Source organism: Astatotilapia calliptera, chromosome 11 (genome assembly GCF_900246225.1).
Source record: "Astatotilapia calliptera chromosome 11, fAstCal1.2, whole genome shotgun sequence".
NCBI classification, from domain to species: domain Eukaryota; kingdom Metazoa; phylum Chordata; class Actinopteri; order Cichliformes; family Cichlidae; genus Astatotilapia; species Astatotilapia calliptera.
The window spans coordinates 5,267,342-5,292,743 of record NC_039312.1 but is presented as its reverse complement, the minus strand read 5'-3'; the positions used below and the strand labels follow the sequence as shown (position 1 = coordinate 5,292,743).

At 42.5% G+C, this 25,402-nt stretch overlaps 2 protein-coding genes across 6 annotated transcripts in view; both read left to right on the top strand.

Annotated features, from left to right (window-relative positions):
- The window catches only part of cep192 (centrosomal protein 192), a 34,775-nt gene extending 22,610 nt beyond the window's left edge, over positions 1-12,165 (top strand). For 4 of the 5 annotated variants that reach the window (XM_026183990.1, XM_026183991.1, XM_026183992.1 and 1 more), the window contains 18 exons: positions 52-142; positions 1,186-1,365; positions 1,503-1,763; positions 1,835-1,956; positions 2,571-2,680; positions 3,373-3,532; positions 3,786-3,876; positions 4,041-4,119; positions 4,212-4,335; positions 5,120-5,225; positions 5,313-5,532; positions 5,748-5,824; positions 6,121-6,216; positions 6,727-6,846; positions 7,890-8,002; positions 8,591-8,717; positions 9,114-9,172; positions 10,616-12,165. In XM_026183990.1, coding sequence (XP_026039775.1) covers positions 52-142; positions 1,186-1,365; positions 1,503-1,763; positions 1,835-1,956; positions 2,571-2,680; positions 3,373-3,532; positions 3,786-3,876; positions 4,041-4,119; positions 4,212-4,335; positions 5,120-5,225; positions 5,313-5,532; positions 5,748-5,824; positions 6,121-6,216; positions 6,727-6,846; positions 7,890-8,002; positions 8,591-8,717; positions 9,114-9,172; positions 10,616-10,748 — 2,269 coding nt within the window. In that variant the 3' untranslated portion in view covers positions 10,749-12,165. The remainder of the gene's footprint in view (positions 1-51; positions 143-1,185; positions 1,366-1,502; positions 1,764-1,834; positions 1,957-2,570; positions 2,681-3,372; positions 3,533-3,785; positions 3,877-4,040; positions 4,120-4,211; positions 4,336-5,119; positions 5,226-5,312; positions 5,533-5,747; positions 5,825-6,120; positions 6,217-6,726; positions 6,847-7,889; positions 8,003-8,590; positions 8,718-9,113; positions 9,173-10,615) is intronic. The other variant, XM_026183993.1, reaches the window with a different exon arrangement.
- A 2,709-nt stretch (positions 12,166-14,874) lies between these two features.
- Positions 14,875-25,402, top strand: part of ldlrad4b (low density lipoprotein receptor class A domain containing 4b) — a 258,527-nt gene continuing 247,999 nt past the window's right edge. The window contains exon 1 of the mRNA XM_026185856.1: positions 14,875-15,034. The gene's annotated coding sequence lies outside the window, so the exon portion shown is untranslated. The remainder of the gene's footprint in view (positions 15,035-25,402) is intronic.

Below are 25,402 nucleotides of genomic sequence, written 5' to 3'. Positions count from 1 at the left end.
CACTGTGTACACTGACTGTTGTCACGTAACCAAGAGCGCTTGTTTTTTTAGCCAACAGAAGCTGGTCCTTAGGAACAACTCGACTGACGCCACACAGCAGCTGCGCCTGCTTATTCGAGGCCAAGACCAAGATTGTTTTCAGGTGCACATCATCTCTATTCTTGTTGTGTGTTGTTGTGAGTAGCGCATACTGTTTGTTTGGTTGGGTTTTTCTTTTCCTGATGTACTGGTTGGAACTGTGTGTTTTTCTTTTTTTTACTACTTTTCTTGTGTATTGGGAATCTGGCACAGTGGAATCTACACTGATCAGGAATAACATTCTGACCACTGACTGCAGTGAATAACACTGATTATCTTTTCATCATGGCACCTGTTAGTGGGTGCGATATATTAGGGAGGAAGTGAACATTTTGTCCTCAAAGTTGATGTATTAGAAACTGGAAAAATGGGCAAGTGTAACAATTTGAGTGAGTTGGGGTGTCTTGTTGGGTCTGCAGTGGTCAGTATGTATCCGAAGTGGTCCAAGGAAGGAGTGGTGGTGATCCAGCGACAGGGTCGTGCGTAGCTGAGGCTCATTGAGGCACATGGAGAGCAAAGTTTTAGCTTTGAACCAGCTTGAACCTGGCCCATGTGGTCAAGTTCAAGCTGGTTCTGATTGAAAGTTGTCAGGATACAGAGTTCCTCACTGTTTGTTGCGTATAATCAGAATCAGAATACTTTATTAATCCCGAAGGAAATTAGGCTGCATAGCCACAGACCACATACACCTTTTCATGGAAACTGTACGCCCTGATGGTTGTGGTCTCTTTCAACAGGATAGCGCACCCTGCCACAAAGCAAAAATGATTCAGCAATGTTTGGTTTGGTTTGAGGAGTGCAAGAACGAGTTGACTTGGCCTCCAAATTCCCTAGATACTAATCGAGTCGAGCATCTGTGAGATGTGCTGAACAAACAAGTGTGATTCTTGGAGGCCCAAGAATCCTTTAAGATCCTTTAAGTCCACTTTACAGGACTTAAATCTGTTGCTAACATCTTGGTGCAGATACCACAGCACAACTTTAGGGGTCTGTTGGAGTCGATATGGGACCAACACAATATTAGGCAGATGGTTGTAATGTTATGACTGATGGGTGTAGTTAACATGTGTTGAATTTCCTTAATTTGGTCTTCCATTTCTTCTTCAGCTCCAGAGTTTGTTCAGTCCCGAAGAACGTCTAACCCGACATGGAGAGCTGTCCATCCGTCCCAGAGAGGATGTGACCGTCCACCTTCTTTTTGCTCCCACCCGAGTGGCCTGCATGTTGGCCAAGCTGGAGATCAAACAATCTGGAGTTCGACCTTCACAGCCCGGAGTCAAATTCACTGTGAGGATGTGACCGTTAAAACCAAAATCATCAAACGCATTATAGTTTCTCCTATCACAGTTTTACTCCTCTTTTGTCACGCTCTTTTCACTTTCTGCATCTGTGATTAATTTCATTCCCGTGTCTCTGATCCTTAGATTCCACTGTCGGGTTATGGCGGCACCAGCAACATCATTCTAGAAGACCAGAGGAAACGTGCAGATGGCTACGTGGCAACACTGACCGACATCGCTGTTGGCTGCGTGAGCAAAGTGTGTCTGTGTGTGAGGAACACAGGCTCCAGAGCTGCTTTCATCAAAGCTGTGGCCTTCTCTGACGTGCAAACACGATCACTTATGGAGCCCTCAGTCATCAGCCTCGCGCCTTCACAGTTTGTACTGAAGGAAAGAACCCAAGAGGTAAGAGTTTTTGTTTTTGTGTTGATTTTTCTCTGTGTAAACTTGAACTTGTTATCAATCTGAATTTTCAGGTGATCACTGTGCTAATGAAGTCCACCCAAAGAGAACAGAACCTCTGTCAGTTAGCCAGTGCACTGCTGGCTACAATCTACCTATTCTGTGGAGATGAGGTCTCCAGACAGCAGTACAGGAGGTGAGACCTTCCAGCATTTAGTTTTCTAGTTGGACTGTTGAAGTGTTAATGGTAATAGTTCACAGGATTCAAATTGATAGTGATTTAATTAAATCTAAACGATCATTAGGAGAAGTTAAAGCTCTCTTGTAGTAAAGATGGCTTCAAATAATATGGATCTCTGTGGAAGGAAGGGATTTTATCTGTGTCGCTTTACATCAGCATTAAAATGGCCTTCTGTTCTGTTCGGTAATGGCCAGAGCAGTACTTAAATAGATTAACTTTATCACTGTATGAGTTTGTATTAGGTTCAGAAAAAAATTATGTGGCCCTGTAAACTGATTTTACAAATGCTGCAATAAGAGCAATGAAGAGTAACTGAAATTGTTGCATCAGTAATTCCTTAAAGTTTTTATTTTCTACCGTAAAGTCCAAAGGGGGCCAATTAAAGTTATTTTTTTTTAAGTGTCCATCTTTCTTTCTTCTTGTCTTATATCCTTATAGTAATGATGACGCTTGTGCACAAACAAAGCCGTAAATCGTTTCTGAATCATTAAAATGTTTACAGAGCCTTTTCCAGATGCTTTTGGCAGGACGTTTTCAGTCCTATGCATCTCTTTATTTTTGTCTTTCAGGTTGCTTCAGAGCAAGCCAGAAGTTGCACGGAAGGCCCTGTCTGACAACAGTCTGCTGAAAAACATTGATTTTAATGAGAAGTTCTTGGGAGAAGAATATGTTGCAGAGGGTAAGATACCATGCTGGGAGGGGAATTCCTTTCTGATCTCAAGGTTAAAGCAGTTGAAAACTTTCCATAGATGATGGTAATAACCTGCACATTTCATGTTCCATTTTACTGCGTTGTTAACCTAAAACTTAATTTAACTTAAGTGTCTCACATAGAAATAAACAGCCTTTTCCCTTTTTATTAAAAAAAACTAAAACTACTATTTTGGATGTAGTAGAATATCTACATATTGACATTAGGAAAAATTGCACAAAACGACATCCTTGTTACCAGCTTTTAAAAGACTGCGGGATGTTGGGCAGCTGGCATGGACACCCAAGTTTGTGAATGCGATAACTGGAACGAGCAGATGCAGGAGCTTCAAATCATACCATAAGTGTATCTACTAGGAGGCTGAAGGGTACCACTGGTGTTTTTTCTTTTTTAGCAGTGATGAGAAAGTATTAAAAGGTAACAACTTAATCCCAGATATGCTTTGGAAATGTCAGATTTTGTTCTGAAGCTTTGGGACAAGTTGAGCAAAGACTGTTTAGCAGAAATCACTCAGCCGAGGACAAAGTTGCATGGCTGAATAAAGCCTAAGAGAACATGAACATAAAATTTAAGGCAGCAGAGATTCATATTTTGATTCTGAACATCTTTACATCTGATTCACTGCTTAAAATTTGACGAATGATTTCCCTCCCGTGTAGCCTGTGACCTGCCCCAGCGGCCCAATGAAGCCCACATCTTCTACGGCAACATGAGTAAGGTGGTGGTGTCGTTGCTTGGAAGTACTAAGAATACAGACTTTGAGGAGAGCGAGCATGCTCTGCTGCTACCGTCTGCAAAGTCCAGCTCAGAGACAGACAGGTAACCTGCTGGAATATACACGGGTCTGTTCCATCTTAATAGCAGTGCGATCACCAATATGGGGATCCAAGTACATGTCAGAAAACAAAAGACCGTTGCTCAACGTACAGCATATTCATTTTATTGGGTTTTAGATTAGTAAACACATTCAAAATTATGATGCAACATTATCAATTGTCTTTGTGTATTCCTGCTCTTTGATAACTCTGCATTGATAAGAATGCACAGTTTAATGGTCTTGTGTGATTCCCAGTGGGTCTTCAAATGGCAATGTGTCTCTGGATGTGCTGCCAGTGAAAGGTCCCCAGGGTCCAGCACTGAGAGTGGCAGAGCCTTCCTTAAAGGTACTGTAAGCCCTTCTTAATCAACTTTAATGGTTTCTTTCAATGACTATTGATTACTTTGGGGCTTTTTAAACTGACTGAGATTTAGATCTTTGCTTCACTCTATTTCATGTGAAAAATGTATCATTTTTGAATGTAGATTATCTTCTTTTTACCCTCTTCAGGCTTCAGAGCAATTACACAAACAGTCAGAGTCCTGGACTATTCACCCAGAACAGCTCGTCCTTGCAGCTCCCACCATCAGTGAGTTGAATACAGATTTCAAGAGTACTAAGCAAGCTTGGTTGTTAGTTTGGCTGGAGCAACCAGTGAATTTTTGTTGTTGTTGTTTTTAGATGGTGCATCCACCACCAGTCAAGTTCAGATCCGAAACAATACTTCGAGAGAGCTGAGCTTTGATTTGTCCTGGCCTGCCCACTGCCTCACGATCACCCCACAGCATGGAGTTATTGAGCCACAGTAAGAATACCCTTGAGTCAAGAGTTTTTGGTTACAAATTCTCTGTATTCTCTTTTTTTTTCTGCATTTCTCACACTTGATGTGATTGCATCACGTTACGCATCAACTGAATATTTGGAACACTTTAGCATGAGGTCCAGTGGATTTTTTTCACAGATATAATATGAGGTGTAATCAAAATATTCCACGATCTTTTTCTACAAGATCATCTTCCCAACAATGTCTGGCTTCATTCACTCCTGTTCTGAAGCATTTCCCTCTGTGTGACATAAGGTTGGTGTGTAGAGTAAAAAGGCAATATTGACTTCTCTTTGAAACCATCCTGAATGATCATGGGAGCTGCTTCTCAGGATATGACCTTCAGCATTTTCTGTTAGCATGCACCTTGATTTCATCCCTCAGGGCAGATGGTCTCTGCAGAACTGTGGCTTGTGTCATCCTGTTTCACTATAGAGCACATTGAAAATACTGGAGTTTTTTCCTGGGGAAAAAAAAAAACAGAAAACATGCACACCTCCTGCACTATCACTAGATTTTCCTCCTTGCAACCGAAAATCAAGCTGAAGGATTACTGTGTTCATACACTTGAGGAAATTATTTTTTTATTTTTAAGGGGAGATGGGCCAGATTTGAATGCGGTAACCCTTTTACATGTCTGATTCCATAACTTTTGCCATTACAGTGGCTCTAGAAGGACAACAGACAAGCGAATCCTAATTTAATGTGTGCATAAATCTGCTGAATGTTATGTTTGCGTCTAATTTTGTCATTATCATAAACCAAGGTGCCACCTGCAGATCTTGATCAGCCCCAACCCTTCATTGGCAACTAAATCTTCCCTGCTTCCCTGGAGTGGACAGATTTATGTCCAGTGTGATGGTCAACAGAAGGTATGGGATATTAGCAACTTTTCTTTTTCCAAACAACACTGACAGACTGTGAGAAACTGACATGAGCTAAATCTGAGCTGGTTTCAGTTTATTAAGGTTCAGATCCGTCGAGACCTTGCTCTGGATGTGTCTACAGCCCCAGCAGATACAAGTTTGTCAGCCCTGCCTCCTCAGGCTGCTACCCCCTTGTTGCCTGTGGGCAGGCTCACCACAAGGCCATCACTTACCCCACAGATGCCTCAGGCCATGGTAGAGATCAACAACAAGACCATAGTCTTCCCCACCACACCCTCAGGGGAGACATCAGGTAGGAACATGGCTTACCGCTGGAAGTAACTTGCTCTGACCAACATTAAAGCTCTACATTGTGCTCGTGTCTGAACAGTTTTACAACAATTATCTTTCAGTTTAAACATGAAATACTTTCCAGGCTGTCAGTTTTTAGTCGTGGTCTGTAGGTAGCACGTGATGCATCTATTCCTGTGGGAGACTGAACGTCTCTATGTTGCTCCTGTACTTCAGAGGCCCAGCTGGAGGTGCAGAATGGGAACGTGGAAGTGAGGTGGTACCTGTCATCATTTGCTCCTCCATATGTCAAGGTGCTTTTTTTCTCCTCCCTCCTTTCTTCTATTAGCTGTTTTCTCCTGCTCCTCTTGAATATCTCTTGGGAGATCTCTGCTTTTACGGCTTTGTAGTTTATTTTGAAGTTACTTTTGTATGTGAGTGTTGTGAGATTCGTTTTGTTTCATGAACTACCTTAGTAATTACTTTGTACTTGTTCGCACCCTCGATTTATGTATTATGTTTCTAATACATAAATGTTATTGGCTGCTTTGATCCAAGCTTATGTTGTTACAAACTGTGGTCCTTTCTCACTCCCTCACTCTCTCTTCAGGGGGTTGACAACAGCGGAGACGTTTACCGGGCCACCTACACGACTTTCAGATGCTCCAGGGTTTCTGGAACCCTGGGAGCCCATGAGAAGATGCAGGTAGGTACTTGCAGTAGACTTGCCAGTAATATTTAAAGTAGGTCATTATAAAGGGACAAAGATTTCCAGCAAATGCTTTTCACAGGGAAAAGGATCCTTTTTAATTAAAAAAAAAAAAAAAATCTAATGGCCAATCATAAAACCTATAAAATCTAGTTTTATTGTTTTTACATTTTTAAATTGGTGTTCTATTAAAACTTTCATTAATTTTATTGTTCCTTTCACGAAATACGGTTTTCATGTGCAATTAGTTTTACTGTTAACATTGGAATTCTCTTTTTAGTCAAGTGACACATTCAAAATGATGTTTCTATGTTACTCTGTTATGTATCACATCTGTGAGTTTTAAATGTTTGGTTAAATCAAACACTGAGGTGAATTTAAGTTTATACTTTCCATCTAGAAGCATAACTCTGTAGTAAGATGTTTTTATGAGGTTAAATAAAATCCAGTTGCATCTTACAATGTTTTTTTTTGTTTTTTGTTTTTGTTTTTTTGTTATCTTTTTAGGTGCCCATCACTTTTCTGCCCAGGGACAGAGGGGACTATGCCCAATTCTGGGACTTGGAGTGCCACCCTGTGTCTGAGCCCCAGCAGAAAACCCGAATCCGCCTCCAGCTCTGTGGCACTGTGAGGACTTTTTTTTTCCCCCCTTCCCCTTAAACCAGGAAGTAGACTCCTCAAAATATAGAATCTATTCTCTGAAAGAGTTTTTCCCAGCTTATTTTTCAGTCATTCAGGAAAAAACCCCACAGAAACCACACACAGAAGGGCCTCTCCCAGGACCCTCTTCCTGTGTAGCAACACTAATCATGCAGGTTTTCAACACCATAATGAGGGAAAATAAAAGTTGTTCTTCTGTAGTACATAAGAGGCACTGGAATCCTGGTACACCTTCAGCTTTCTTAAAAAATGGCATTAAAAACAAAACTGAGTTCAAGTTTGTTTTCTATAGCACAAACTGTACTTTCAGACAAATTTTAATCTACTTTGCTTTAGATATTTGATATTCAGTCAAAAAAATATGGATATGGCCAGTGCTTTCACTACAGAGGCACATTGTGATGTTAACTTTCAGTTACTTTAAAATAAGCTGCACATATTAGCAGTACCTTGACTGTGGCTTTGTAGTGTAAGTGACAGAATTAACAAATGAGACAAGTGGGTTGTGGGATGGGAAGGAGAGCCACCCTGCTGAGAAGGGCCTGCGGGCTTCTTGTGTGTAACACTTTAAAGTGAAGTGTTATGACAGAATCAGTTAACTTAAGAGCATACATGCACAGCAAGTGGGATGTCAGAGAGATGGCTCCACATGAGTAGGTTAAGTGGCTGTGATGCTAGTGCTTTTCTTGTTGTTGCTTTGTCTTTTAGATGCAGTGTTTAAAGTGGAATGCAGAGTCTTTGAGTAGAGTTAAATACCAATCTGTGACTCTAGTTTGTAAAACTTTGGAAAACCAAAATGCAAAACATAACACTCATATTTAGCTCTACAGCTAACTGTCTAAGTCAAAGTCTCTGCATATAATTTAGTAAGCCAGCACGTAGCTGTATGTCTCCCAGGGATAAATGGTGTTAGATTCAGGTGTTTTTGTATTTTTTTTTTTTTAGTGAGCAGCAGTTTTTAAGTTGCACTGAAAGCTAACAGGCTGAATCTTAAATGTCTGTGTCCAAAGGGAACAAAATCTGGACCAGTGGGAGGACCACAGGAAGGAGACTGCTCTCTAGTGAAGACAGAGACCACAGTCAAGACCAAGAAGAGACCCGAGTCCTCATCTAGCAAAATCAGGTAACTCCACCTAAATCTAATCATGGAGGGAGATCCCATTCAGAAAAAACACAAGAATATTGTTTTATGTAGCACATGTGGGTTTATTTAGTAAATTTAGGTTAGCTATAGTGATGGGAGGAAATCAAGAAGATGATTTTATGAAATGACTGTGCTAGAATTGAATTCTAACAGTTATCCCTGTACCCTGCTAGAGTAGTTCTGCATGATTATCTATCCTGTATATACAGGTTCTCAGTACATGGAGTGATTTTGATCTCCTATCCCTTCAGGCCAACTGATTGGCTGCTACTCACAAACAGAAGGTTTGAATTGCAGGTGGTTGGGGTTTCTGTGGTCATAGCCAGAGGCTTGTGCGTGGATCACTCATACAAACTATTTTTTTTTTCTAAACTTGTGCATTTTTAAATTGAGTATCCCCCACTCTGACAGCATATTTGACTGAAAAAAAAACCAATTATAGGACCCCTTTCAACCTAAATTCATACCGTAGTTATGTTGTTTTTAAACACTGAGTCACTGTGAATTCCCGGTTGTTTCATGATGGTTATGCCCCCCGTTTAAAGTGGCACATTTTGTAATCCTTAGCCAGGAGGAGGTCGTGCGGAGGGGTGTGTATTCACCACAGGACCTGTACACCTTCCCTGCCACACGGGTGGGTGAGTCCAGCTCTCTAAAGGTCAACGTCCGCAACAACTCGTCCGACATGCATGAGGTGGGGCATAATTTATTCTCATGAAGGTGTAAGGTTTTTTTTTCTTGCCTACTGCAGCAGAAACTGAAGTTCACTTACATGCAAATGCAGTAAGATCATGTCAGAAAAGTGAAGTTGTCACAGGGTTAACACAAGCAAGGAAGTAAGATATGAGAGTGTTTTAAAAGAAGTCATTCTTTAAGTGTGAGTTGCCCCTGGAGATGACATAATGTGTTAAGGAAGCAGAAGTAGAGATACCTTGACTATATTTGTGATTCTCTGTACCACTAAAAGAAATTGCATGCCTGAGTTGATGTAATTATACTGAGTGAAAAATACAGTAACACCCCTAACACTTGTCACTGTGCTTTGCATGGATTTGATATGTGATGTGTGGCTTCTCTAATTGACTTGCAGCTGACATTTGTAAACCCTAGTGAGCCTTTCTACATCAAGCATTCCAGATATTCTCTGAGGTGAGTCTGATGTTTATTACAACAAACACAAACCTTTTGATTGCTGCTTTTAGACTTGGTTTAGGCTTATTTGGAGCTCTTGAAGTTTTCTGGTATTGTTATCATACAACTGAGTAGTTGGTTAGATCACGTTTAATCAAAAAGATGTTCTGTGGTCTAACTTGGAGACTGCATAATGTCATTTTCCCATTGTGAATGCTCACTGTGGGGAGGTCCTGTGAGAAGCTGGGACCAGGAGGATGATCTAACTTTCTAGAGTATATACTTGAGGCCTGAGTACGAGTGATGTTTTTGCCTGACAAAGGCGTTTGGAGGGGCGGCCCGGTCACAGGTACCAGTTGTGTTGTGTTGTGCTGTGCTGGTGAGGAACGGTGTTCAGAATGTGCACATTATTTGTTGTTTTGTAGTGGCTAAAATGATGCCTAGTATGGAAATGAAATACTGAAATGTATTTGCTTCACCAATAAAATGAAAGTACTGTGACACATTCCATAGTGAAGCATGACAGTTATGTGAAACAGTGTCACAACCTGAACCTCCCCCAGCTTTGCGATAGGTGTGCTGTGAGCACTGCTGTGTGTGGATTTGTGATTGTGGTGTTCCCAGCATGTTGTGGATCTCATTACGATGACCACAGGTTTAAAGAAATGCTTCTCCAGTTTCCCTTGTATGGGTCTTAGTATAAGCATTTGGTTCTGAAATACCTCTGTATCTAAAGCTGACCAAAAGCCAACTTGAATATATAACCAGTATAGTTGAAGTAGTTCTCTAACCTCTAACCATCTAAAATTTAAACTGGACCTTAAATTGCTGTAGTTAATCCCTGCATTCATTTTCTGCTAGTTATGAATGGATTATTAGTGCTAGTCATTGATATGGGGGGCGATCGTGGCTCAAGAGTTGGGTGTTCGCCTTGTAATCGGAAGGTTGCCGGTTCGAGCCCCAACTTGGACAGTCTCGGTCATTGTGTCGTTGGGCAAGACACTTCACCCGTTGCCTACTGGTGGTGGTCAGAGGGCCCGGTGGCGCCAGTGTCCGGCAGCCATTTACCATTTACCATATATGGCTGCATCATGTGATTGTTTTCACCATTAATTCATTATTTGTTCTGTACAACATTAGAAAACAGTAATTAATCCACAAATAAAATACTTTTTAAAGCTTTGTTGTAGAATGGCTAAAAGATGCATTAATAGTAGACGGACTGTTCATTTCAGGTTCAAGTGTTCCATCACTGTGCAAAGTGGTTGTGACTGATATCAATTATACTTGAAACAATATGAAACGGTGACAGTGTAGGATTTTATTTATTTTTAGATGAGTGCAGTGCATATTTGAATGCATTTTGAATCTATATTTGTGCTTCTTCACATTATGTATACACACACATTTCAAATTGTTCCAGCCGTTCAGTAACCGCCTTTGTTCTTCCTCGACCTTTAGATCCCAGCACTATCTGAAGCTACCCGTCCAGTTCAAGCCCAGTACCGCAGGCGGACACAGCGGCTTGCTGCTCATCCAGTCAGAAACAAGCGGAAGTCTTGTTATTCAGCTGACTGGTGAGGCATTGCCTTGAATCCACCGTTTTTAACCATCCCACGCCACCTCGTCGTGCCGCCTGGCTTTGGGTGGTGCTCCTCTCTGTTCTCTTCACCGTGGGAGAGATGTGAGTGACAGAATAAGAGGCATAAGGTCTAAGGATCAAATAATGTCAGCCTCTGGATTTAAATCCTTCCTTGTCGTCATGTTTGGAGATGCACGCTATAGCTGATTGAGGGGGACTGACTGAGACTCCTGCCAACACAGCCCCAGCTGCCTGTGGATAAGGCACAGGTGTCCTCAGCTGGCCGATGAAAAATGATTGCGCCTGTTTGTGCCTGAAGCTGAGTAGTTTGAATCTGTCCAGCTCACAATTAGTCTGCACGGCCCCGGCGTTCCAGAGAGCTAATGCATTTTGTCACTTGACTCTGGATCTGGTGTTTCGCTTTCTCTCTGAGTCATGTCACAAAGTAGCATTGCTGTTGCCATGGTCTGTCGGACAGTAGCGGCACCAGCTGAGATACTTTGGAATTAATTGGAGCTGGGCATGCAGGAATGCCTTTGTTTGCTGTTTGGTAACATCACTGCAGGGATTTTGTTTTTGGAAAAGCCACATTTTTGCCTGTTTGTTGTGTTACACAGTGGATACATACCTTTTTGTCTGAGAACTCTGTGGAGTCATCTCTGCCATTACCTCCTAACTGAAACAAGGACCCGAATAGATTTAAAGCTTCAGTTTTGCTGGAGTACATTTTAAAACTGCTATTCTAGCTCTGTCTGCATCTCACAACATTTTCCTAATCTTCTGTACTCGTGTTTGTTTCTATGGAGATGGCTCTTCATCTTGCAGGGCCCACCTGCGCAGTAGCCTTTGTCAGCACCATGTGTTGACTTCCCCACAACCTCCAAGGCTCATTCCAAACAGCCCAGATGTACTTAATTTAGTCATGTTCAGGGCAGCTCACAGCAACATTAGGATGGTTAATGATTGTTATTACATGCTAAAAGAGTTTCCTCTGGTGGGGTTTTCATTCGGCAGCTTGCCAGGTCTGTTCAGTATGGTTGCCATGGCAAAACTGGTGTTAATCACTGTTCCACTCACAGAAAATTATCTCCCTGTTTCCTCTTTTGGCTCTGGGGCAAATGGCAAAAATTGCTCGGGGGGTTTTGGATTTGCTTCCATAATCAGTTTTGATATTGAAGGGGATGGAAATGGGGAAACTTTATCAAGGGGGTGTTGTTAACCTGCTAGTGCCACACATTGTGACAACACGCTGAAGAACACTATTCTTTTGTACAGTTTTTCCTACTTGTGTAGTGGGTTTTAACATGAAGGCAGTATACTGTTAAACATCCCAACATGTTTTGATTTACAATTTGCACATGCTTTGAATAGCATTTATGTAATATATTGTATGTAATATATGTTTAAATAAAGTTTTGTGACAATTGAAGGTGCAGTGTCTTTTGTTTTTTTCCTTTAGCCCACATTGCTGTCAGAAAGGTATCAAAGTGGACAAATATGATTTATGAAATATATTCTTGAACACTAGCTTTATATTCATGTTCACTTTTTTTTGTTTGTTTGTTTGTCCATTCAATCAGACTTTCTGTACAATAAGGCTTTCACTTAATGCTACAACTTGTTAAAGAATCTAACAAAAGTCCAGTTATTTTATAAGAAGGCGATGTGTTTTCAGAAATCCAAGTTCTGTTAAGTGGTTTGGATAAATGACATAACTAGCCTCCACATGATGGAAGCACTACTCTGTATAAATTCAGATTGGCTGCCATGTAATGAGCTTTAGTAAGTGGATTTCTGGACATCGTGTTCGTTAACAATAACAAGTGAACAGTGAAAATGTTTCTTACTCTAAAGTCATGCGTTAGTTGTTCAGTTAGCTTTATTTAAATCCCAGATTTGACTTTTAATCAGATTTATTTTAGCAGATTTCTTCAAGCAAACTTCCTGAAATTAAAGTCTGACTTAGCTGGAATAAAAATGGTAACAATTAAGCCATTAAATCCTTAAAAATTCAAATGAGAATAAAGGAAAGCTGAATAACAGTACATTCCAGTACCAGGAAAGCAGCAGGACCAGACGGCATCCCAGGTCGTATCCTAAGAGACTGCGCATACCAGCTAGCTCCTGTGTTCACTGAGATATTCAACATCTCTTTATCTCAGTCGGTGATCCCCACATGCTTCAAAGAGTCCATCATTGTTCCTGTCCCGAAGAAACCCCACCCTGCTTCTCTCAATGACTATCGCCCTGTAGCCCTCACCTCAGTAGTGATGAAGTGCTTTGAACGCCTGGTCAGAGACTTCATCATTTCTTCACTACCAGACACACTGGACCCACTACAGTTCGCTTACCGTCCAAATCGTTCCACAGACGATGCCATCTCTCATCTCCTCCACACATCACTCACTCACTTGGACACTAGAAGGGGGAATTATGTTAAAATGCTCTTCATAGACTACAGCTCTGCATTTAACACCATAATTCCCTCCACACTCACCACCAAGCTGGAGCATCTGGGACTCAGCTCATCTATGTGTCAGTGGATCTCCAACTTCCTAACTGGCAGACCACAGGCAGTAAGGATGGGCGGACATGTCTCAGCCTCCACCACTCTCAGCACTGGAGCCCCCCAGGGGTGTGTTCTGAGCCCCCTGCTGTACTCTTTGTACACATATGACTGTGTGGCCACTACCAGCTCCACCACCATCATCAAGTTTGCTGACGACACCGTCGTGGTGGGCCTGATCTCTGATAACAACGAGACGGCCTACCTGAAGGAGATTAGGAATCTGGAGAACTGGTGCCAGAGGAACAACCTCCTTCTAAACGTCAGTAAGACAAAGGAGCTGATAGTGGACTTCAGCACTAAGCAGGAGAGGAACTACCAGACCCCCGTCATCAACGAGTGCCCAGTGGAGAGAGTGGACAGCTTCAAATACCTCGGAGTTCACATCACGCAGGACCTGTCATGGTCCTGTCACATCAACACCGTGGTGAAAAAGGCCCGACAGCGTCTCTACCACCTCAGACACTTGAGAGACTTCCAACTGCCCTCCAAGGTGCTCAGGAACTTTTACTCGTGCACCATAGAAAGCATCTTAACCTGGTTCGGGAACAGCACCATGCAGGACAGACGAGCTCTACAGAGGGTTGTGCGGTCAGCTGAGCGCACCATCCGCTCCGAGCTCCCTGACCTGCACTCAATCTACAGCAGGCGGTGCTGGACCAAGGCCAGGAAGATCGTGAAGGACCTCAGCCATCCCAACAACAGACTGTTCTCTCTGTTGAGGTCAGGAAAGCGATTCCGCTCCCTGAAGACCAACACAGAGAGACTGAGGAGGAGCTTCTTCCCGCAGGCGATACGGTCTCTCAATCACACCACCCACCACACAGTACTGACCCACACATATGGTTCTTACACACACACTGGACTTTCTGGACTTTGGTTTTGCACAACACTGGTCACTATATTCTTCATTTCCGGTTAATACTTGTACAGCTGCTGTTATTGTGTATATATTTATTTATATTTAGATTTCTTCATACATTCTTATATAGTTCTATATTGTGTATTTTGTTGTACAGTTATTTTATTTTCAACTTTAATTTATATATTTTATCTTATTCTTCCCAGTTAAATTTACCCTTCATTCTAATTTGTGTTGTACAGTTATTTCATTTTTAACCTTAATTTATATTTTATTCCTTCCTAGTTAAATTTACCCTTTTTAATTTTTCATATTTATTTCCTATCTTATTCATAGCCTTTTCCTTTTTTGTTCTCTTTAGGTCACGAGCAGTTGTCCAAGCATTTCACTACATATCGTACTGTGTATGACTGTGTACGTGACAAATAAAATTTGAATTTGATTTGAATTTCTTGTATTCGGTTTGATCAGTCATGCTGGCATTGTATCAGCTCCTTTTAAAGCACTGCATGGTCTAGCTCTTTTAAATTCTGCAAGATTTCACATCACTGTGAAATGTCCCTGAGTGAAGCGGTGAACTGGGAATGTTGCTGCAAATCTGCTCCTGACCCGTGTGACCTCTGGAACAGCGAGTTATCAAACTTTTACTACTTTGCCTGTTAAATGCCGTGTGCCCGGCAGGTGTCGCCAAAGCGTTGTGTAGAGCCCGGCTGTCAGCAGCATGTACTGTACAGTAGGACAGCTGGGCTTTATTTTGCTTCCCAGACTGGAAACCACTGTAGTGCAGTTGGACTTGACGTCTAGCAACACAACACCAGACTTTAAACAAGCAGACCCGGTGGCTTTGCAAGTTAGCGGCTGCATTCACAGGTAGGAAGCCTGAGACCTTTTCTGAGTAATTTATATGTGGGTTTTTTTTTTTTTTTTTTTTTGGTAAATGCACAGTGTGTGATCGTAGGCGGCTGCAGGAATGTTCTGGTTATGCTAGCTGATGTGGCTAAAAACGCTATCGAGGATGTGCTGGCGTGAGGGGCGGCTGACTTTGAGCCAGACTGTTTAAGTTGCTGGTTAGAGTTGGAGCCGCTTTTCCAAGCTGCGCCAGACAGCACAGCTAGGCTAAATTAGCAGCGAGCAGGCTAGCTCTGGCAGCCGTCCATCCTGCCGGGGCCACAGCAGCAGTCCGCTATGCCTCTGTCCCTGCGGGGCATCGCCGCCTCCCCACTGACCGTGACCTCCGCACTTGCTCTTATCATTTATCGCCCTGAATACACACACACACACACACACACACACACACACGCACACTGAGAGGTGTGCTTTCCCCCCTGCCTGCATCCTGTGTCGTTAGCTGTCATGTTCTGTGTGATTTGATGAACAAGCTAGCCGGGAAGCTAGATTAGGAAGGTGATCACCTGAGCTGTCACTCATATCTCAGACCACAGGCTCTCCAACTTTTTCCCTATGCAAATGAAGCGCGCGGTGCACGTAAGCTGGTCCCACTCACGAGAAGCTCCATCAGGCAAGAGTTGCTCCACAGTTGTGCAACAGAGTAGGGTGATAAGGGAGCACAGAAACATCTTCCCCATCATTCCCAGTTTGAGACCGATACCTATTTAAGGAACCCCATGACTCCCTCCCACGCTTCATATAGTGCACCCTGCCTTCCTGGCTGGAGGTTTAAGAAGGTGATGATGAAGCTTAAACTAAAAGCACCCGTCATGCATGTGATCCACAGTGTTCCCGAAGTGACCCATACTCTCTGCATGGTCATGTTTTATCTTAACCCAGGCTCTGCTAAACCTAAACCTCTGCTGCAGAGATTTGCAGAAATGGTCCAGTAGCAAAAAAACCCAAAAACAAAACAGTGTCTGCTACATCTTAGAAAGCCATGGATCCAAATTTCAACAGAATACAGTCTTTAAACATGCTGATCTATATGTGATGCTGTGCAGGAGCAGAGCACTGCTCTGTGCCTTTACTGTATTCCAGCCCACTGATCGGGTTTACATTAATTCTATTACAGAGCTCTGTTCTCTGGTGAGCTGCATTAAGGGCAGGGGTGTGTTTCCCCCCCCTGTCTGGTAGAGTCTGGTAGAGAGAATTCAAGCACATGCAATCTTTTTTGTTCCTTGCCTGCATGGCTGATCGTACATAAAGCAGTCAGAGATGATTCAAATCAACCACAGCTCTCCTTGTCCTGAAGGTCTCGGTGCAAGACCTGCAGAAGAGCTTTGAAGCATTATTTAGTGCTGCTAGTGCTGTTTTTGGCTCTGCCCTCTCCCTCTCTGCTTACCTGTCTGTGACCCCACCCTCCCCACTACGCACACTCTCAAGTTCCAGCTCCTTTCTGTTTCCCTCATGTACAAACCTTACAAAGTGCTGACACACACTCAGCCCAGCGCTTACCTTCTTGGGATGCCGTGTCAGAGTCCTGGGCTGTGGCAGCAGTATGCAGCAGTGTGGAGTGGGTGCTCTCGTGTCTTTATCCTTTTGTCGCAGCAGTGATGAAGCGAGGTGTTGATGTAAAGCTTGTTGAGCAGGGGTGCTGAACAATATCCCAGCTCTCATAGGGTGAGAGGCATGCACACAATACTGTTTAAACATTGGTTTTATTGGTTTGCTGTCTAAACTTCTCACAGCTGTGGCTGGATGCATGTTGGTACACTGGTTAGTACTGTCACCAGCACAGGAAGAATGGGGCCTTTCTGTAAAGAGTTTGCTTCTTCTCCATGTGCTTGTGTAGGTTCTCTTTGGGTAGTCCAGCCTATCCAATACTGTATCCCACATCTCGGGCAGTGTTAGTTGGAATAGGGTCTATTCCACTAGTCTCTCGAGGTCCTGTGCATGATGTGGGTGAGTGGTTTAGAAGACTGACAGATGCCTTGGTAAAGAGAGAGCTGAGCATGAAAGCTGTGTTTCACCAGTTGATCTGTGTGCTACTCTTACCTATGACAACAGTCTGTGGGGTAGTGACCAAAACAATAAGATCATGGATACAAGCAGCAGAAACGAGCTTCTCTCATTGTGCCTGTACTCAGTCTTAGAGAGACGGGAAGAAGCCCGAACATTGCAATATACGGTGGGACGACTGGATAAATATATCAGCCATCAGAGGTTTGCTAATTAGATTACCAGATTGTTATTTTTAGGTGACATTTTTTGTAATTTGGTTGTAGTTGTAGTATTTTCCTGGCTTCGTGGTTTGAATGGCCCACTAGTGGCTGGATGGAAGGTTTTACCATTCTGCCCAACTCTCATTGCTGTTCCCTGCATGGTTATGAAGTAACTTAAATCATTTTAAATGTGAAGGATCAAAGTTGTTGGCAACACAATGTCATTCATTATAGTTTCCCAGTTTGTTCTGAGACTTTAGATGTTCAAATTTTCCATCGATGTACGCAACAGCGGCTCCTAAAACTGTGCAGTTTATGTTGCAAGTGACAAAAAGCAACTTGGAAAAATACATTTGTCTATTATTAGTCCCGTTTAATATGACCCATTTTAATGACATGTCTGTATAAATCTCATAAAAACGGTTTCTAAAGAGTTGATTTCATGGGCAGCTGAGGTTTAATTGAGCTTTGTTTGAAAACCAAAGAGCAGAGGACGAGCATTCCCTCTTTTAAGGTCAGCTCTGTGCGCAGGCTCAACTCAAAGAGTCTATTAATATATAAGTGACTAAAAACCATCAAGTCATGCAATAATAACTAAGTGAGAAAGTTGAGGAGAAAGTCAGCAGGCAGACAGCGTGTATTATTAGCTACAGTAATGTGCGCGCGTCTACCAGGTCGAGCTGTGCGCAGCAGACACAAACTGTAGTGTTGCCTCTCAGAGCCAGACTTGTGTGTGTGTGTGTGTCCATCTGTCTCTTTGTATTTCTGTCTCTTTGTTCGTACTATTCTGTGTACGACTGTAGCTGACCGTCAGTCCGTGTGTGTGTGTGTAGTGTTAAAGCAAGTGTGTGTGTGTTTCGCCCTTTGCCAATTAGCGGCTTCTCACCTCCTGAGGCGAGAGGCTGAGTGCGTGTTAGACAGAGGAGGGAGACTTGATGGGGCTTGTCTGCCGCTGACGGCTCAGCCTTAACCTGAACTCTAACACTCTTTCTCACTCTCACGCACACACTCGAGCTCTGATACACACACACACACGCGCGCGCACACACATCCCCAGCCAGTTGTTGATAATGCAGCCTTGTCTGTCTCCGAGTCCATGTGACACGCCAAAATGTGACAGTATTGTGTTGGTGGAGCGAAAGGCGCGAGACGGGCAAAGACGAGTGCCAGCCTGCTTTGGAGCGTGTGTTTGTGTGTGTGTGTCTTTGTCTGGGTTGTGCTCATTCAACTGTGCGCCTTTGTACATACAAATGTCTGCAGCGAGTGTTGTGCGTGTGACTTTATCCAGTGGAAATAATGTAAATAGCACAAATCAGACGTTCAACCTTTTCCTTCTTTGTGGAACTGTTCTTTTAAAAGAAAAGAAAAGATTTTGCATGCTGCTGCAGAATTAATCAAGAAGAGTTCATTCTTTTTATGCTACAAGCTCATTTTTTCCTTCAGTCTGATCGCCTCTACAACAACTTGAGAAGGATTGAAAAACAGTGTGATACCAACGATTTTCTTTTAAAGTTATTTGGCATCTCCTTAAAAAAAAAAAAGGAATCCGTGCTGGAGATGTAGCATATCCTTTGAAATGGATCACAAACAAGATTTTCATATTCTCGCCAAAGAAAGGAAAACATTTTTAACAGCTCTATCCCAATTTCTGTATTTTTAAAGATATCCTCTTGGCCAGAACTGTACATCTCGCTGAGTTCTGACTGAATACATCCAAAAATGTTGTGCTAGTCAAACGGGAGATCAAAGTGCTGCGTGAAGCCGCCTGAGAAAAGCTGTGGTTTTATTTTTAACCCCAGTTGGCACACCGTGATAAGTTGATCAAAGAACTTATTTGCCAAAACATGGTATATTCTTCTGTGCTAGCCTGCAGAAATCACAGCATTAAGGTGCGTGAGCTGTGTGAAAGTTAATCTCAGCCATTCAGCGAACACAGAGCAGCCTTACAGAGATATTTCTGTTCGGCTTTGACACCACAATCCTCCTCTTCATCTCCTTTGGAGATTTCATGGATTGTGTAAACAGTTTGCTAGATTTAAACATATGTGCATAGCCGGAGAGACGTTTTTTTCTGTTATAGAAACGAGTGAAAACTGGTCATCGAGACGAGGTGCACCACAGCTGCAAAAAACAGGAGCTTTTTTTAAGTTTTGAGTTTAAAAAATTTAATGTTTTTGAAATTTACTTGGGCAAAACAACACATCTAAAGTGTCACCTGAGTTTATAACTAATTATAAAACAGATTTTTTTTACTTTTTAATCTTTTTTTATTTTATTTAAGAGATCACTTAAATCCCAGTATAAAATCTGTAGGAAAAAAAACCTGAATTAAATTTGTTTTTATCTGAATAAGTAACTATTTTGAAATTCAGATTAGACGATGCTTGTTAAATTCTGAAATAAATGCAAAAAAATAAAATAAAATAGTGAACAACACCCAAACCAAGGATAGAGCTGTCAACGTGGTCCAAAAATAATGTTTGGTTATGCATTAAAAAAAAAAGCTGTGAAAAACATGGGGGGAAAAAGATGTTTTTCTCAAAATGTTTGTCTTGAGCATCGGGGAATTATATATTTAACACGTTCGGCAGCCTGAAAGTAGAAAGAAAGAAGTTCTAACTGTGATGAAGAACCAAGCAAATGTGATTTACCACAGTTTACCTTCAGCGGCTCTGATATCTGTTCCACTAATTACATTAGGCTAAACCATTCACCGCTCTCTCTTCACACCGGCAGCAGGGTGTGTGAAACCTGCAGCCACGCCAGGCAGCTGTTTCACCTTTGCCACACAGTATGCAGCATTGCAGGTGGGTAGCACGCTGTTAACCCCCTCACCGAGGGTTACTGGGTCTAACAAGTCCTCCAGTGGAAATCCAGCTCTGTTCTGTGCAACTCAGGAAACAATACACAATTGAGTTTTCAATAACTGAATGTAGAATATTAGTCCTAAACCGGAATATGTTGAATGCCTGTGTGATACTGTCAGTTTAAGCAGCAGAGTCAGTCACACAGCTGATGAATGACTCCATCCCATCGCACATCTCGAGGGCTGCCAGGTGTCTTCGCGTTTGGCTGATGAGTAGACCTCTGCTCGGGGTGAAAGTGGGGGAAGCTATGTCTGGAATTCTGTCAGGTCACTGGACTTCCCTGTGTGATTAACAATGAACAAATTACACCTTTAGACGTGTAATTTGTTCCCCCCTAACACGGCCGACGGAGCTAACAAAAGGGCGGCGAAGGTGTCAGTAAAACAGCGCCTGTACACGCCCACACGCAGTCCTCAGAAGTCTAATCAGCCAGAGTAAGTGGAATAAGCTGTGCAGGTGTACCGTGGATGGGAAAGCCTTTAAGAAAACCGTTATCAGGGCGAACATGAATGGAGTAGTTGGTAAAAGCATTTATATGTAATAGCACACTCCCCTGAGTTGAATTTTAGTGAAGTGAAAGTGAGCACAAGAGCTTATTTCAGCTACATAAGTTATATTTTTCAGTTTAAATTTTGTCCGGTGGTCATCATGTTTCTGTAAACTGCGTAGCGAAAAAAGTTCTTTCCTCAACTATTTTATTGTATGCAGATAAAATATACGTTAATACACAAAATATTGTGTAACTGATGTTTGAAAACAAATGAAAACAGCCATTGGTGTGCTGTGTTTTTGATAATCAGACATAATTTGAACGTTGTTGTTTTTTCCTACTGGTAAAATTCCAGCTCTGAACGAATCCTTCACTTTTCCAGACTCTGATTTGTTTCTCAGCGACACTTTACATGCAGGTTATATTTGGATTACATCCAGGTGAGACCGATTCATCGTAGCTATGTGTGTTTTTTTTTTGTTCCGTGATAGATTAACTGGCCTGCGTGTGGCGCCACACCGTTTAATCTGATATCCAGTATCTCAGATTCCAGTAATTGGATTTTGACAAAAGACGGCTATATTATACATTCCATCTCACTGTGGCACTTTTCAAATCACAAAAAGAGAAGGTGGCAGACTTGTTTAATATTTGGAGGCGCGCATAAGTAAGCCGTCACGAAAGCGCGTATTGTGAATAAACATGCTTTCCTCTCCACCTGGAGCCGTTCCCACCTCTCTTCATTTATCTTGCCTTTTGCTTCTTTGGGTGCCCAGATCTCTTCAGCCCCTCAAGCTTTAGAGGAGAGAAACTCCTCAGCATTTGGCTAATGGCTCCACAGTTCCCACACTGATTAGGAGCAGTCCAGAAGCGGCGGTATTAAGTCGATGATTAAGTAGTCAAGGAGCCCCAGAAACAACCAGAAAGTGCTGGAGACAGCGATTTGATATTGTTTTACTCTTTAAGTGTGTTTCACAGACTACGTTGAAACAGTTTTGCCAAACGATGCGTTCACTTACTGCTAGAGTGTTTTTAATACAGTTCGTCCTTGTTTGCATAGCTTCATTTAACCACAAAGCCTAAGTAGTGATTTAATAATTCAGTAAAGTCCCTGCATGCAAGAAAAGACCAGAGAATGACACACACGCATACACGCGTTTCACATCGACGCTGGCACCCTGAAAACCTGCACTTCTGAGCTTCATTCCATTTTACTTGAATTAAAGATTTACAGGCTCTTTTATGCAAAGCGTTCGGCAGCGCTGGCGACTATGAATCTAATTGAAAATGTGAGGAAAAAGAGTCGTTTCAACAATAACATCTCAGTCAGCGGGGAAACGGACCAGCGTTGTCCTCGATTCATGAATAGTTTGAGATGTTTTTAATGTGACAGCTGGAGATGTTTCCCAGCACATTGATGGTGAGATGCAGCGGGGTGTGTATTCTCCATTTAGTGTGTGTATTTGAGTGAGGTGGGCATACCCTTGCTGAGGAACGCTGTACTGAGTCCTGCTCAGTAGACTGACTACACGAACCACACACTCCTGATTATGTCTTGGTGCTAAGAGGGTGTTATACAGCTACAGAGAGAATTCATGTCTTCAGTGTACTTGTGTGTCTGCTCTGTTTGCGTGTGTGTCCTTTAAACAGCATAGGTGCTCCTTCCCTCGTGGCTGAGATAGTCTGAGACGTCTTCAGCCTGCCTTTGTTTGAGCGCCGTGTTGTCGAGCAGACCTCTTGCTTAAGGCTGAGATGTTAGCAGTCTGTGGTCTTTGCATTATTGATGCAGACTGTGACTGGGTTCCTCGGGCCATAGGCTACAACTTAAAAAAATCACAAGGTGGAGTGAACTCCAGATGAACTCGCAGGGAAGTTAGCAGGAGAGCTCAGAGACAGTGAGGAAGCTGAAGGTGGCTCTCTGGCTTCGGTCTAAAACGGAGGTGTCTTAAGAGGGGGGTAGCAGAGAGACGACCTGATTCCGGTGACACGACAAGTTTACCGGTACATTTTAATGAGCCCGGGTCCCAGGGCGAGACTCAGATGATTAAATTTGGCTTATGGGCCGGAAAAGTTTAAGACAGCATGCCTTAGATAGGAGCTGCACTGTGGATACAAGGGCCACATAAAAAGCTTTCAGAACGCTGTGAAAGGAAATTAAACAGGCTACCTTGCTTCCTACTACCAACCTAGTAGGCTCATTTCCTGCTCTATTTTTTAAATTCTTGGATTTCGCTCGAGTAGCTCATAATCATCATAAGATCTGTTGTCTAAAACTAGCTATCTTAGTCTTTTTCCCCTCACCTTTTTTTAGCTATTTGTCTTTGATTGGCTACTCCTTGTAAACAAAACATTTGAATCATGCCTTAAATGACTTTATAAATAATTCAGGAGACAGACACCCTCTTTCTACACCTTGATAAAGCTTATAGTTGGAGCTGAATCAGGTGATCTTACTTTGCAGTAGGCCTAGGCTGCTGGGAGCTTCCCATAATGCACCTCAATGATTTGCACACCTCTCTGCATTTAATCGTTGTTATTATTCTTGTTATTATTAATCTCTGATTCTCTTCCTCAGCATGTCTTTTGTCCAGTCTCCCTCCCTGAGCCCTCCCTGAGCCTGGTTCCTCTTAAAAGTTACGTTTTTCCTTCCCACTTTCACCAAGTACTTGCTCATAGGGGGTTGTATCAGTGTTGGCATTTTCTCTGTATACCAACACATTGTTGTGATATCATGCTGTGGCGGGGCGTGGTCTGCGGTGCTGTGCAGGGAAGATGTATGCACCTGCACGGCACCGCAATCATGCCCCGTCGACTTAAAATCTGTACTGGGAACTGTCTGGGGTGTTGTTGTTGGTATGTTGAGCTTGCAGCGGGAGAGCTGTAGCTGTGTATGTGTGTTCAGCAACCGGGTGTATCAATAAAGTATGCTGCAAAGCATGTTCACATCGGGTCTGCCGTGCTCATTTACACACGCATATCTATAAAAGTGAGAAATGTAACTGAATTGAATAGCTTTGTGTGGAGACATGTGACAGTATTTCCCCGTTTGCATCATGAGGGCTGTTTGTTAAACCAGTGGAGCTTTCCCTTTGAGAGCCATCTCTGGTATTATACAGATAACACTTTACTTGTCATCGTGGTGAGTCGATTGAACTTAATTTATAATTAAGTGTCACTATTCAAGGAACACATTTCACACTGATTGCACTCTATGTAAGGATGATGTGAATCCATTATACACCTGAACTGATCCTATTTACATGCTTTTATGCTTATTCCGCAGCTAACGTAATAGCCATGGTAGAGATACGTTTCAGCAAGAATAAGACAGAACTACCAAGCTGTATTTAATGAGACAGGGGAGCATGGTCAGAGGATGAATGGAGGAAATTTTCACTTTCTTTAAAACTGGGAAACGTTGACATTAGCTGTAGCCTTGGTTCAGGGCCGTGTTGTGTGTGCCGTGATGGAAAGGTCTGATCATATTATTTACTACTGAAAAGGTGGCTAATCTGTACAGTTTGATTGCACCCAACTGAGGTACTCACATTTCTATTATTTCACATAACTGGTGACTGTCCCACCCATATTTACTTTTGTTCTTTTGTTTTTTCATAAGAGACATATGTCGGATTCGACAGTACCTCCTGCAGAGCTGCAGAACCTCGACACCAAACCTCTGCGAGACATCCTCGTGCACATGTGGCTCATGCTGAGCTGCAGGAAACAAACCAATGGCCGACCCACGTTCTCAGATACTGTTTTCCTCACCTGTACCTGGTATTTTTACTCCTTGCTGTGAGCTCGACTGCAGCAGCATGGTGAGGGGGGGAGGCACAGCTGGAAGTGTGTGTGAAATATGTGTTTTCAGGTGAATAGTATAAAAATAATACACAAAGACAAAATAGCATCTCTGTAGCTGCTGCCATGCTACATGTCCAGCTTCATCTGATGCCATTAAACCTGATTATCTGTGATTGTTATATTTAAGCTGATGTATTCTAATGCACTGGACCTCACTATATTTCTTCCAGTGAACTTTGTTTAAAACTTACTACAAATATGTCACAAAATATTAAAGAAGAATTAAACAAATGTGATTTTGTTGGGTGATTGTCAGTCATTGCCATAGCAATCAGCTCCGTCTCACGTTGCGTAGCAGGTTCACTGCACACTCGGGCCACAGGACGCCCTCATGTGAGCTGGCGTGGCTTGTGTGTTCACCGTGACTTAGCTTAGCACAGAACATTACATCATTTATGTATTCAGCCATTATTTATTTATACATGCAAGCTCTTGAGCAGTGTTTAATATAGCCTCTTAGTCCTCAGTTAGAACTCTCAGATATCTTACTTTATGTAATTGGTACACACAGTTTGGGCATCAGAACTCAGGAATCACGCAAACGAGAACTCTGGTAAGGCGTGGCTTTTAGTAATTTGAAGAGAAATGTTGTTTAATTGACTCTAGCTGGCATCAAGAAGCTCTTACCCCAAGAAACCCGCAGACCTTCTCAAACTATTACTGCTGATGCCACAGAAATGCAAATGAGCAGATGACGTCACTGTGCCCTTGGACATTTTTACATTTTAAAGCTGCTAGTTGGCATTCTGAATTGAATCCTACACTTTAATGAGGGATAGAGTTAAGAGGGGGAGCTGGTAAAATGACATGGGGAAACTTACATATGTGAAAAATGGCATCCTCCTACAGGTGTTTCTGCTGGGTTTTTTTAATATATATGCTGGGAGGTTGAAATATTGTGACG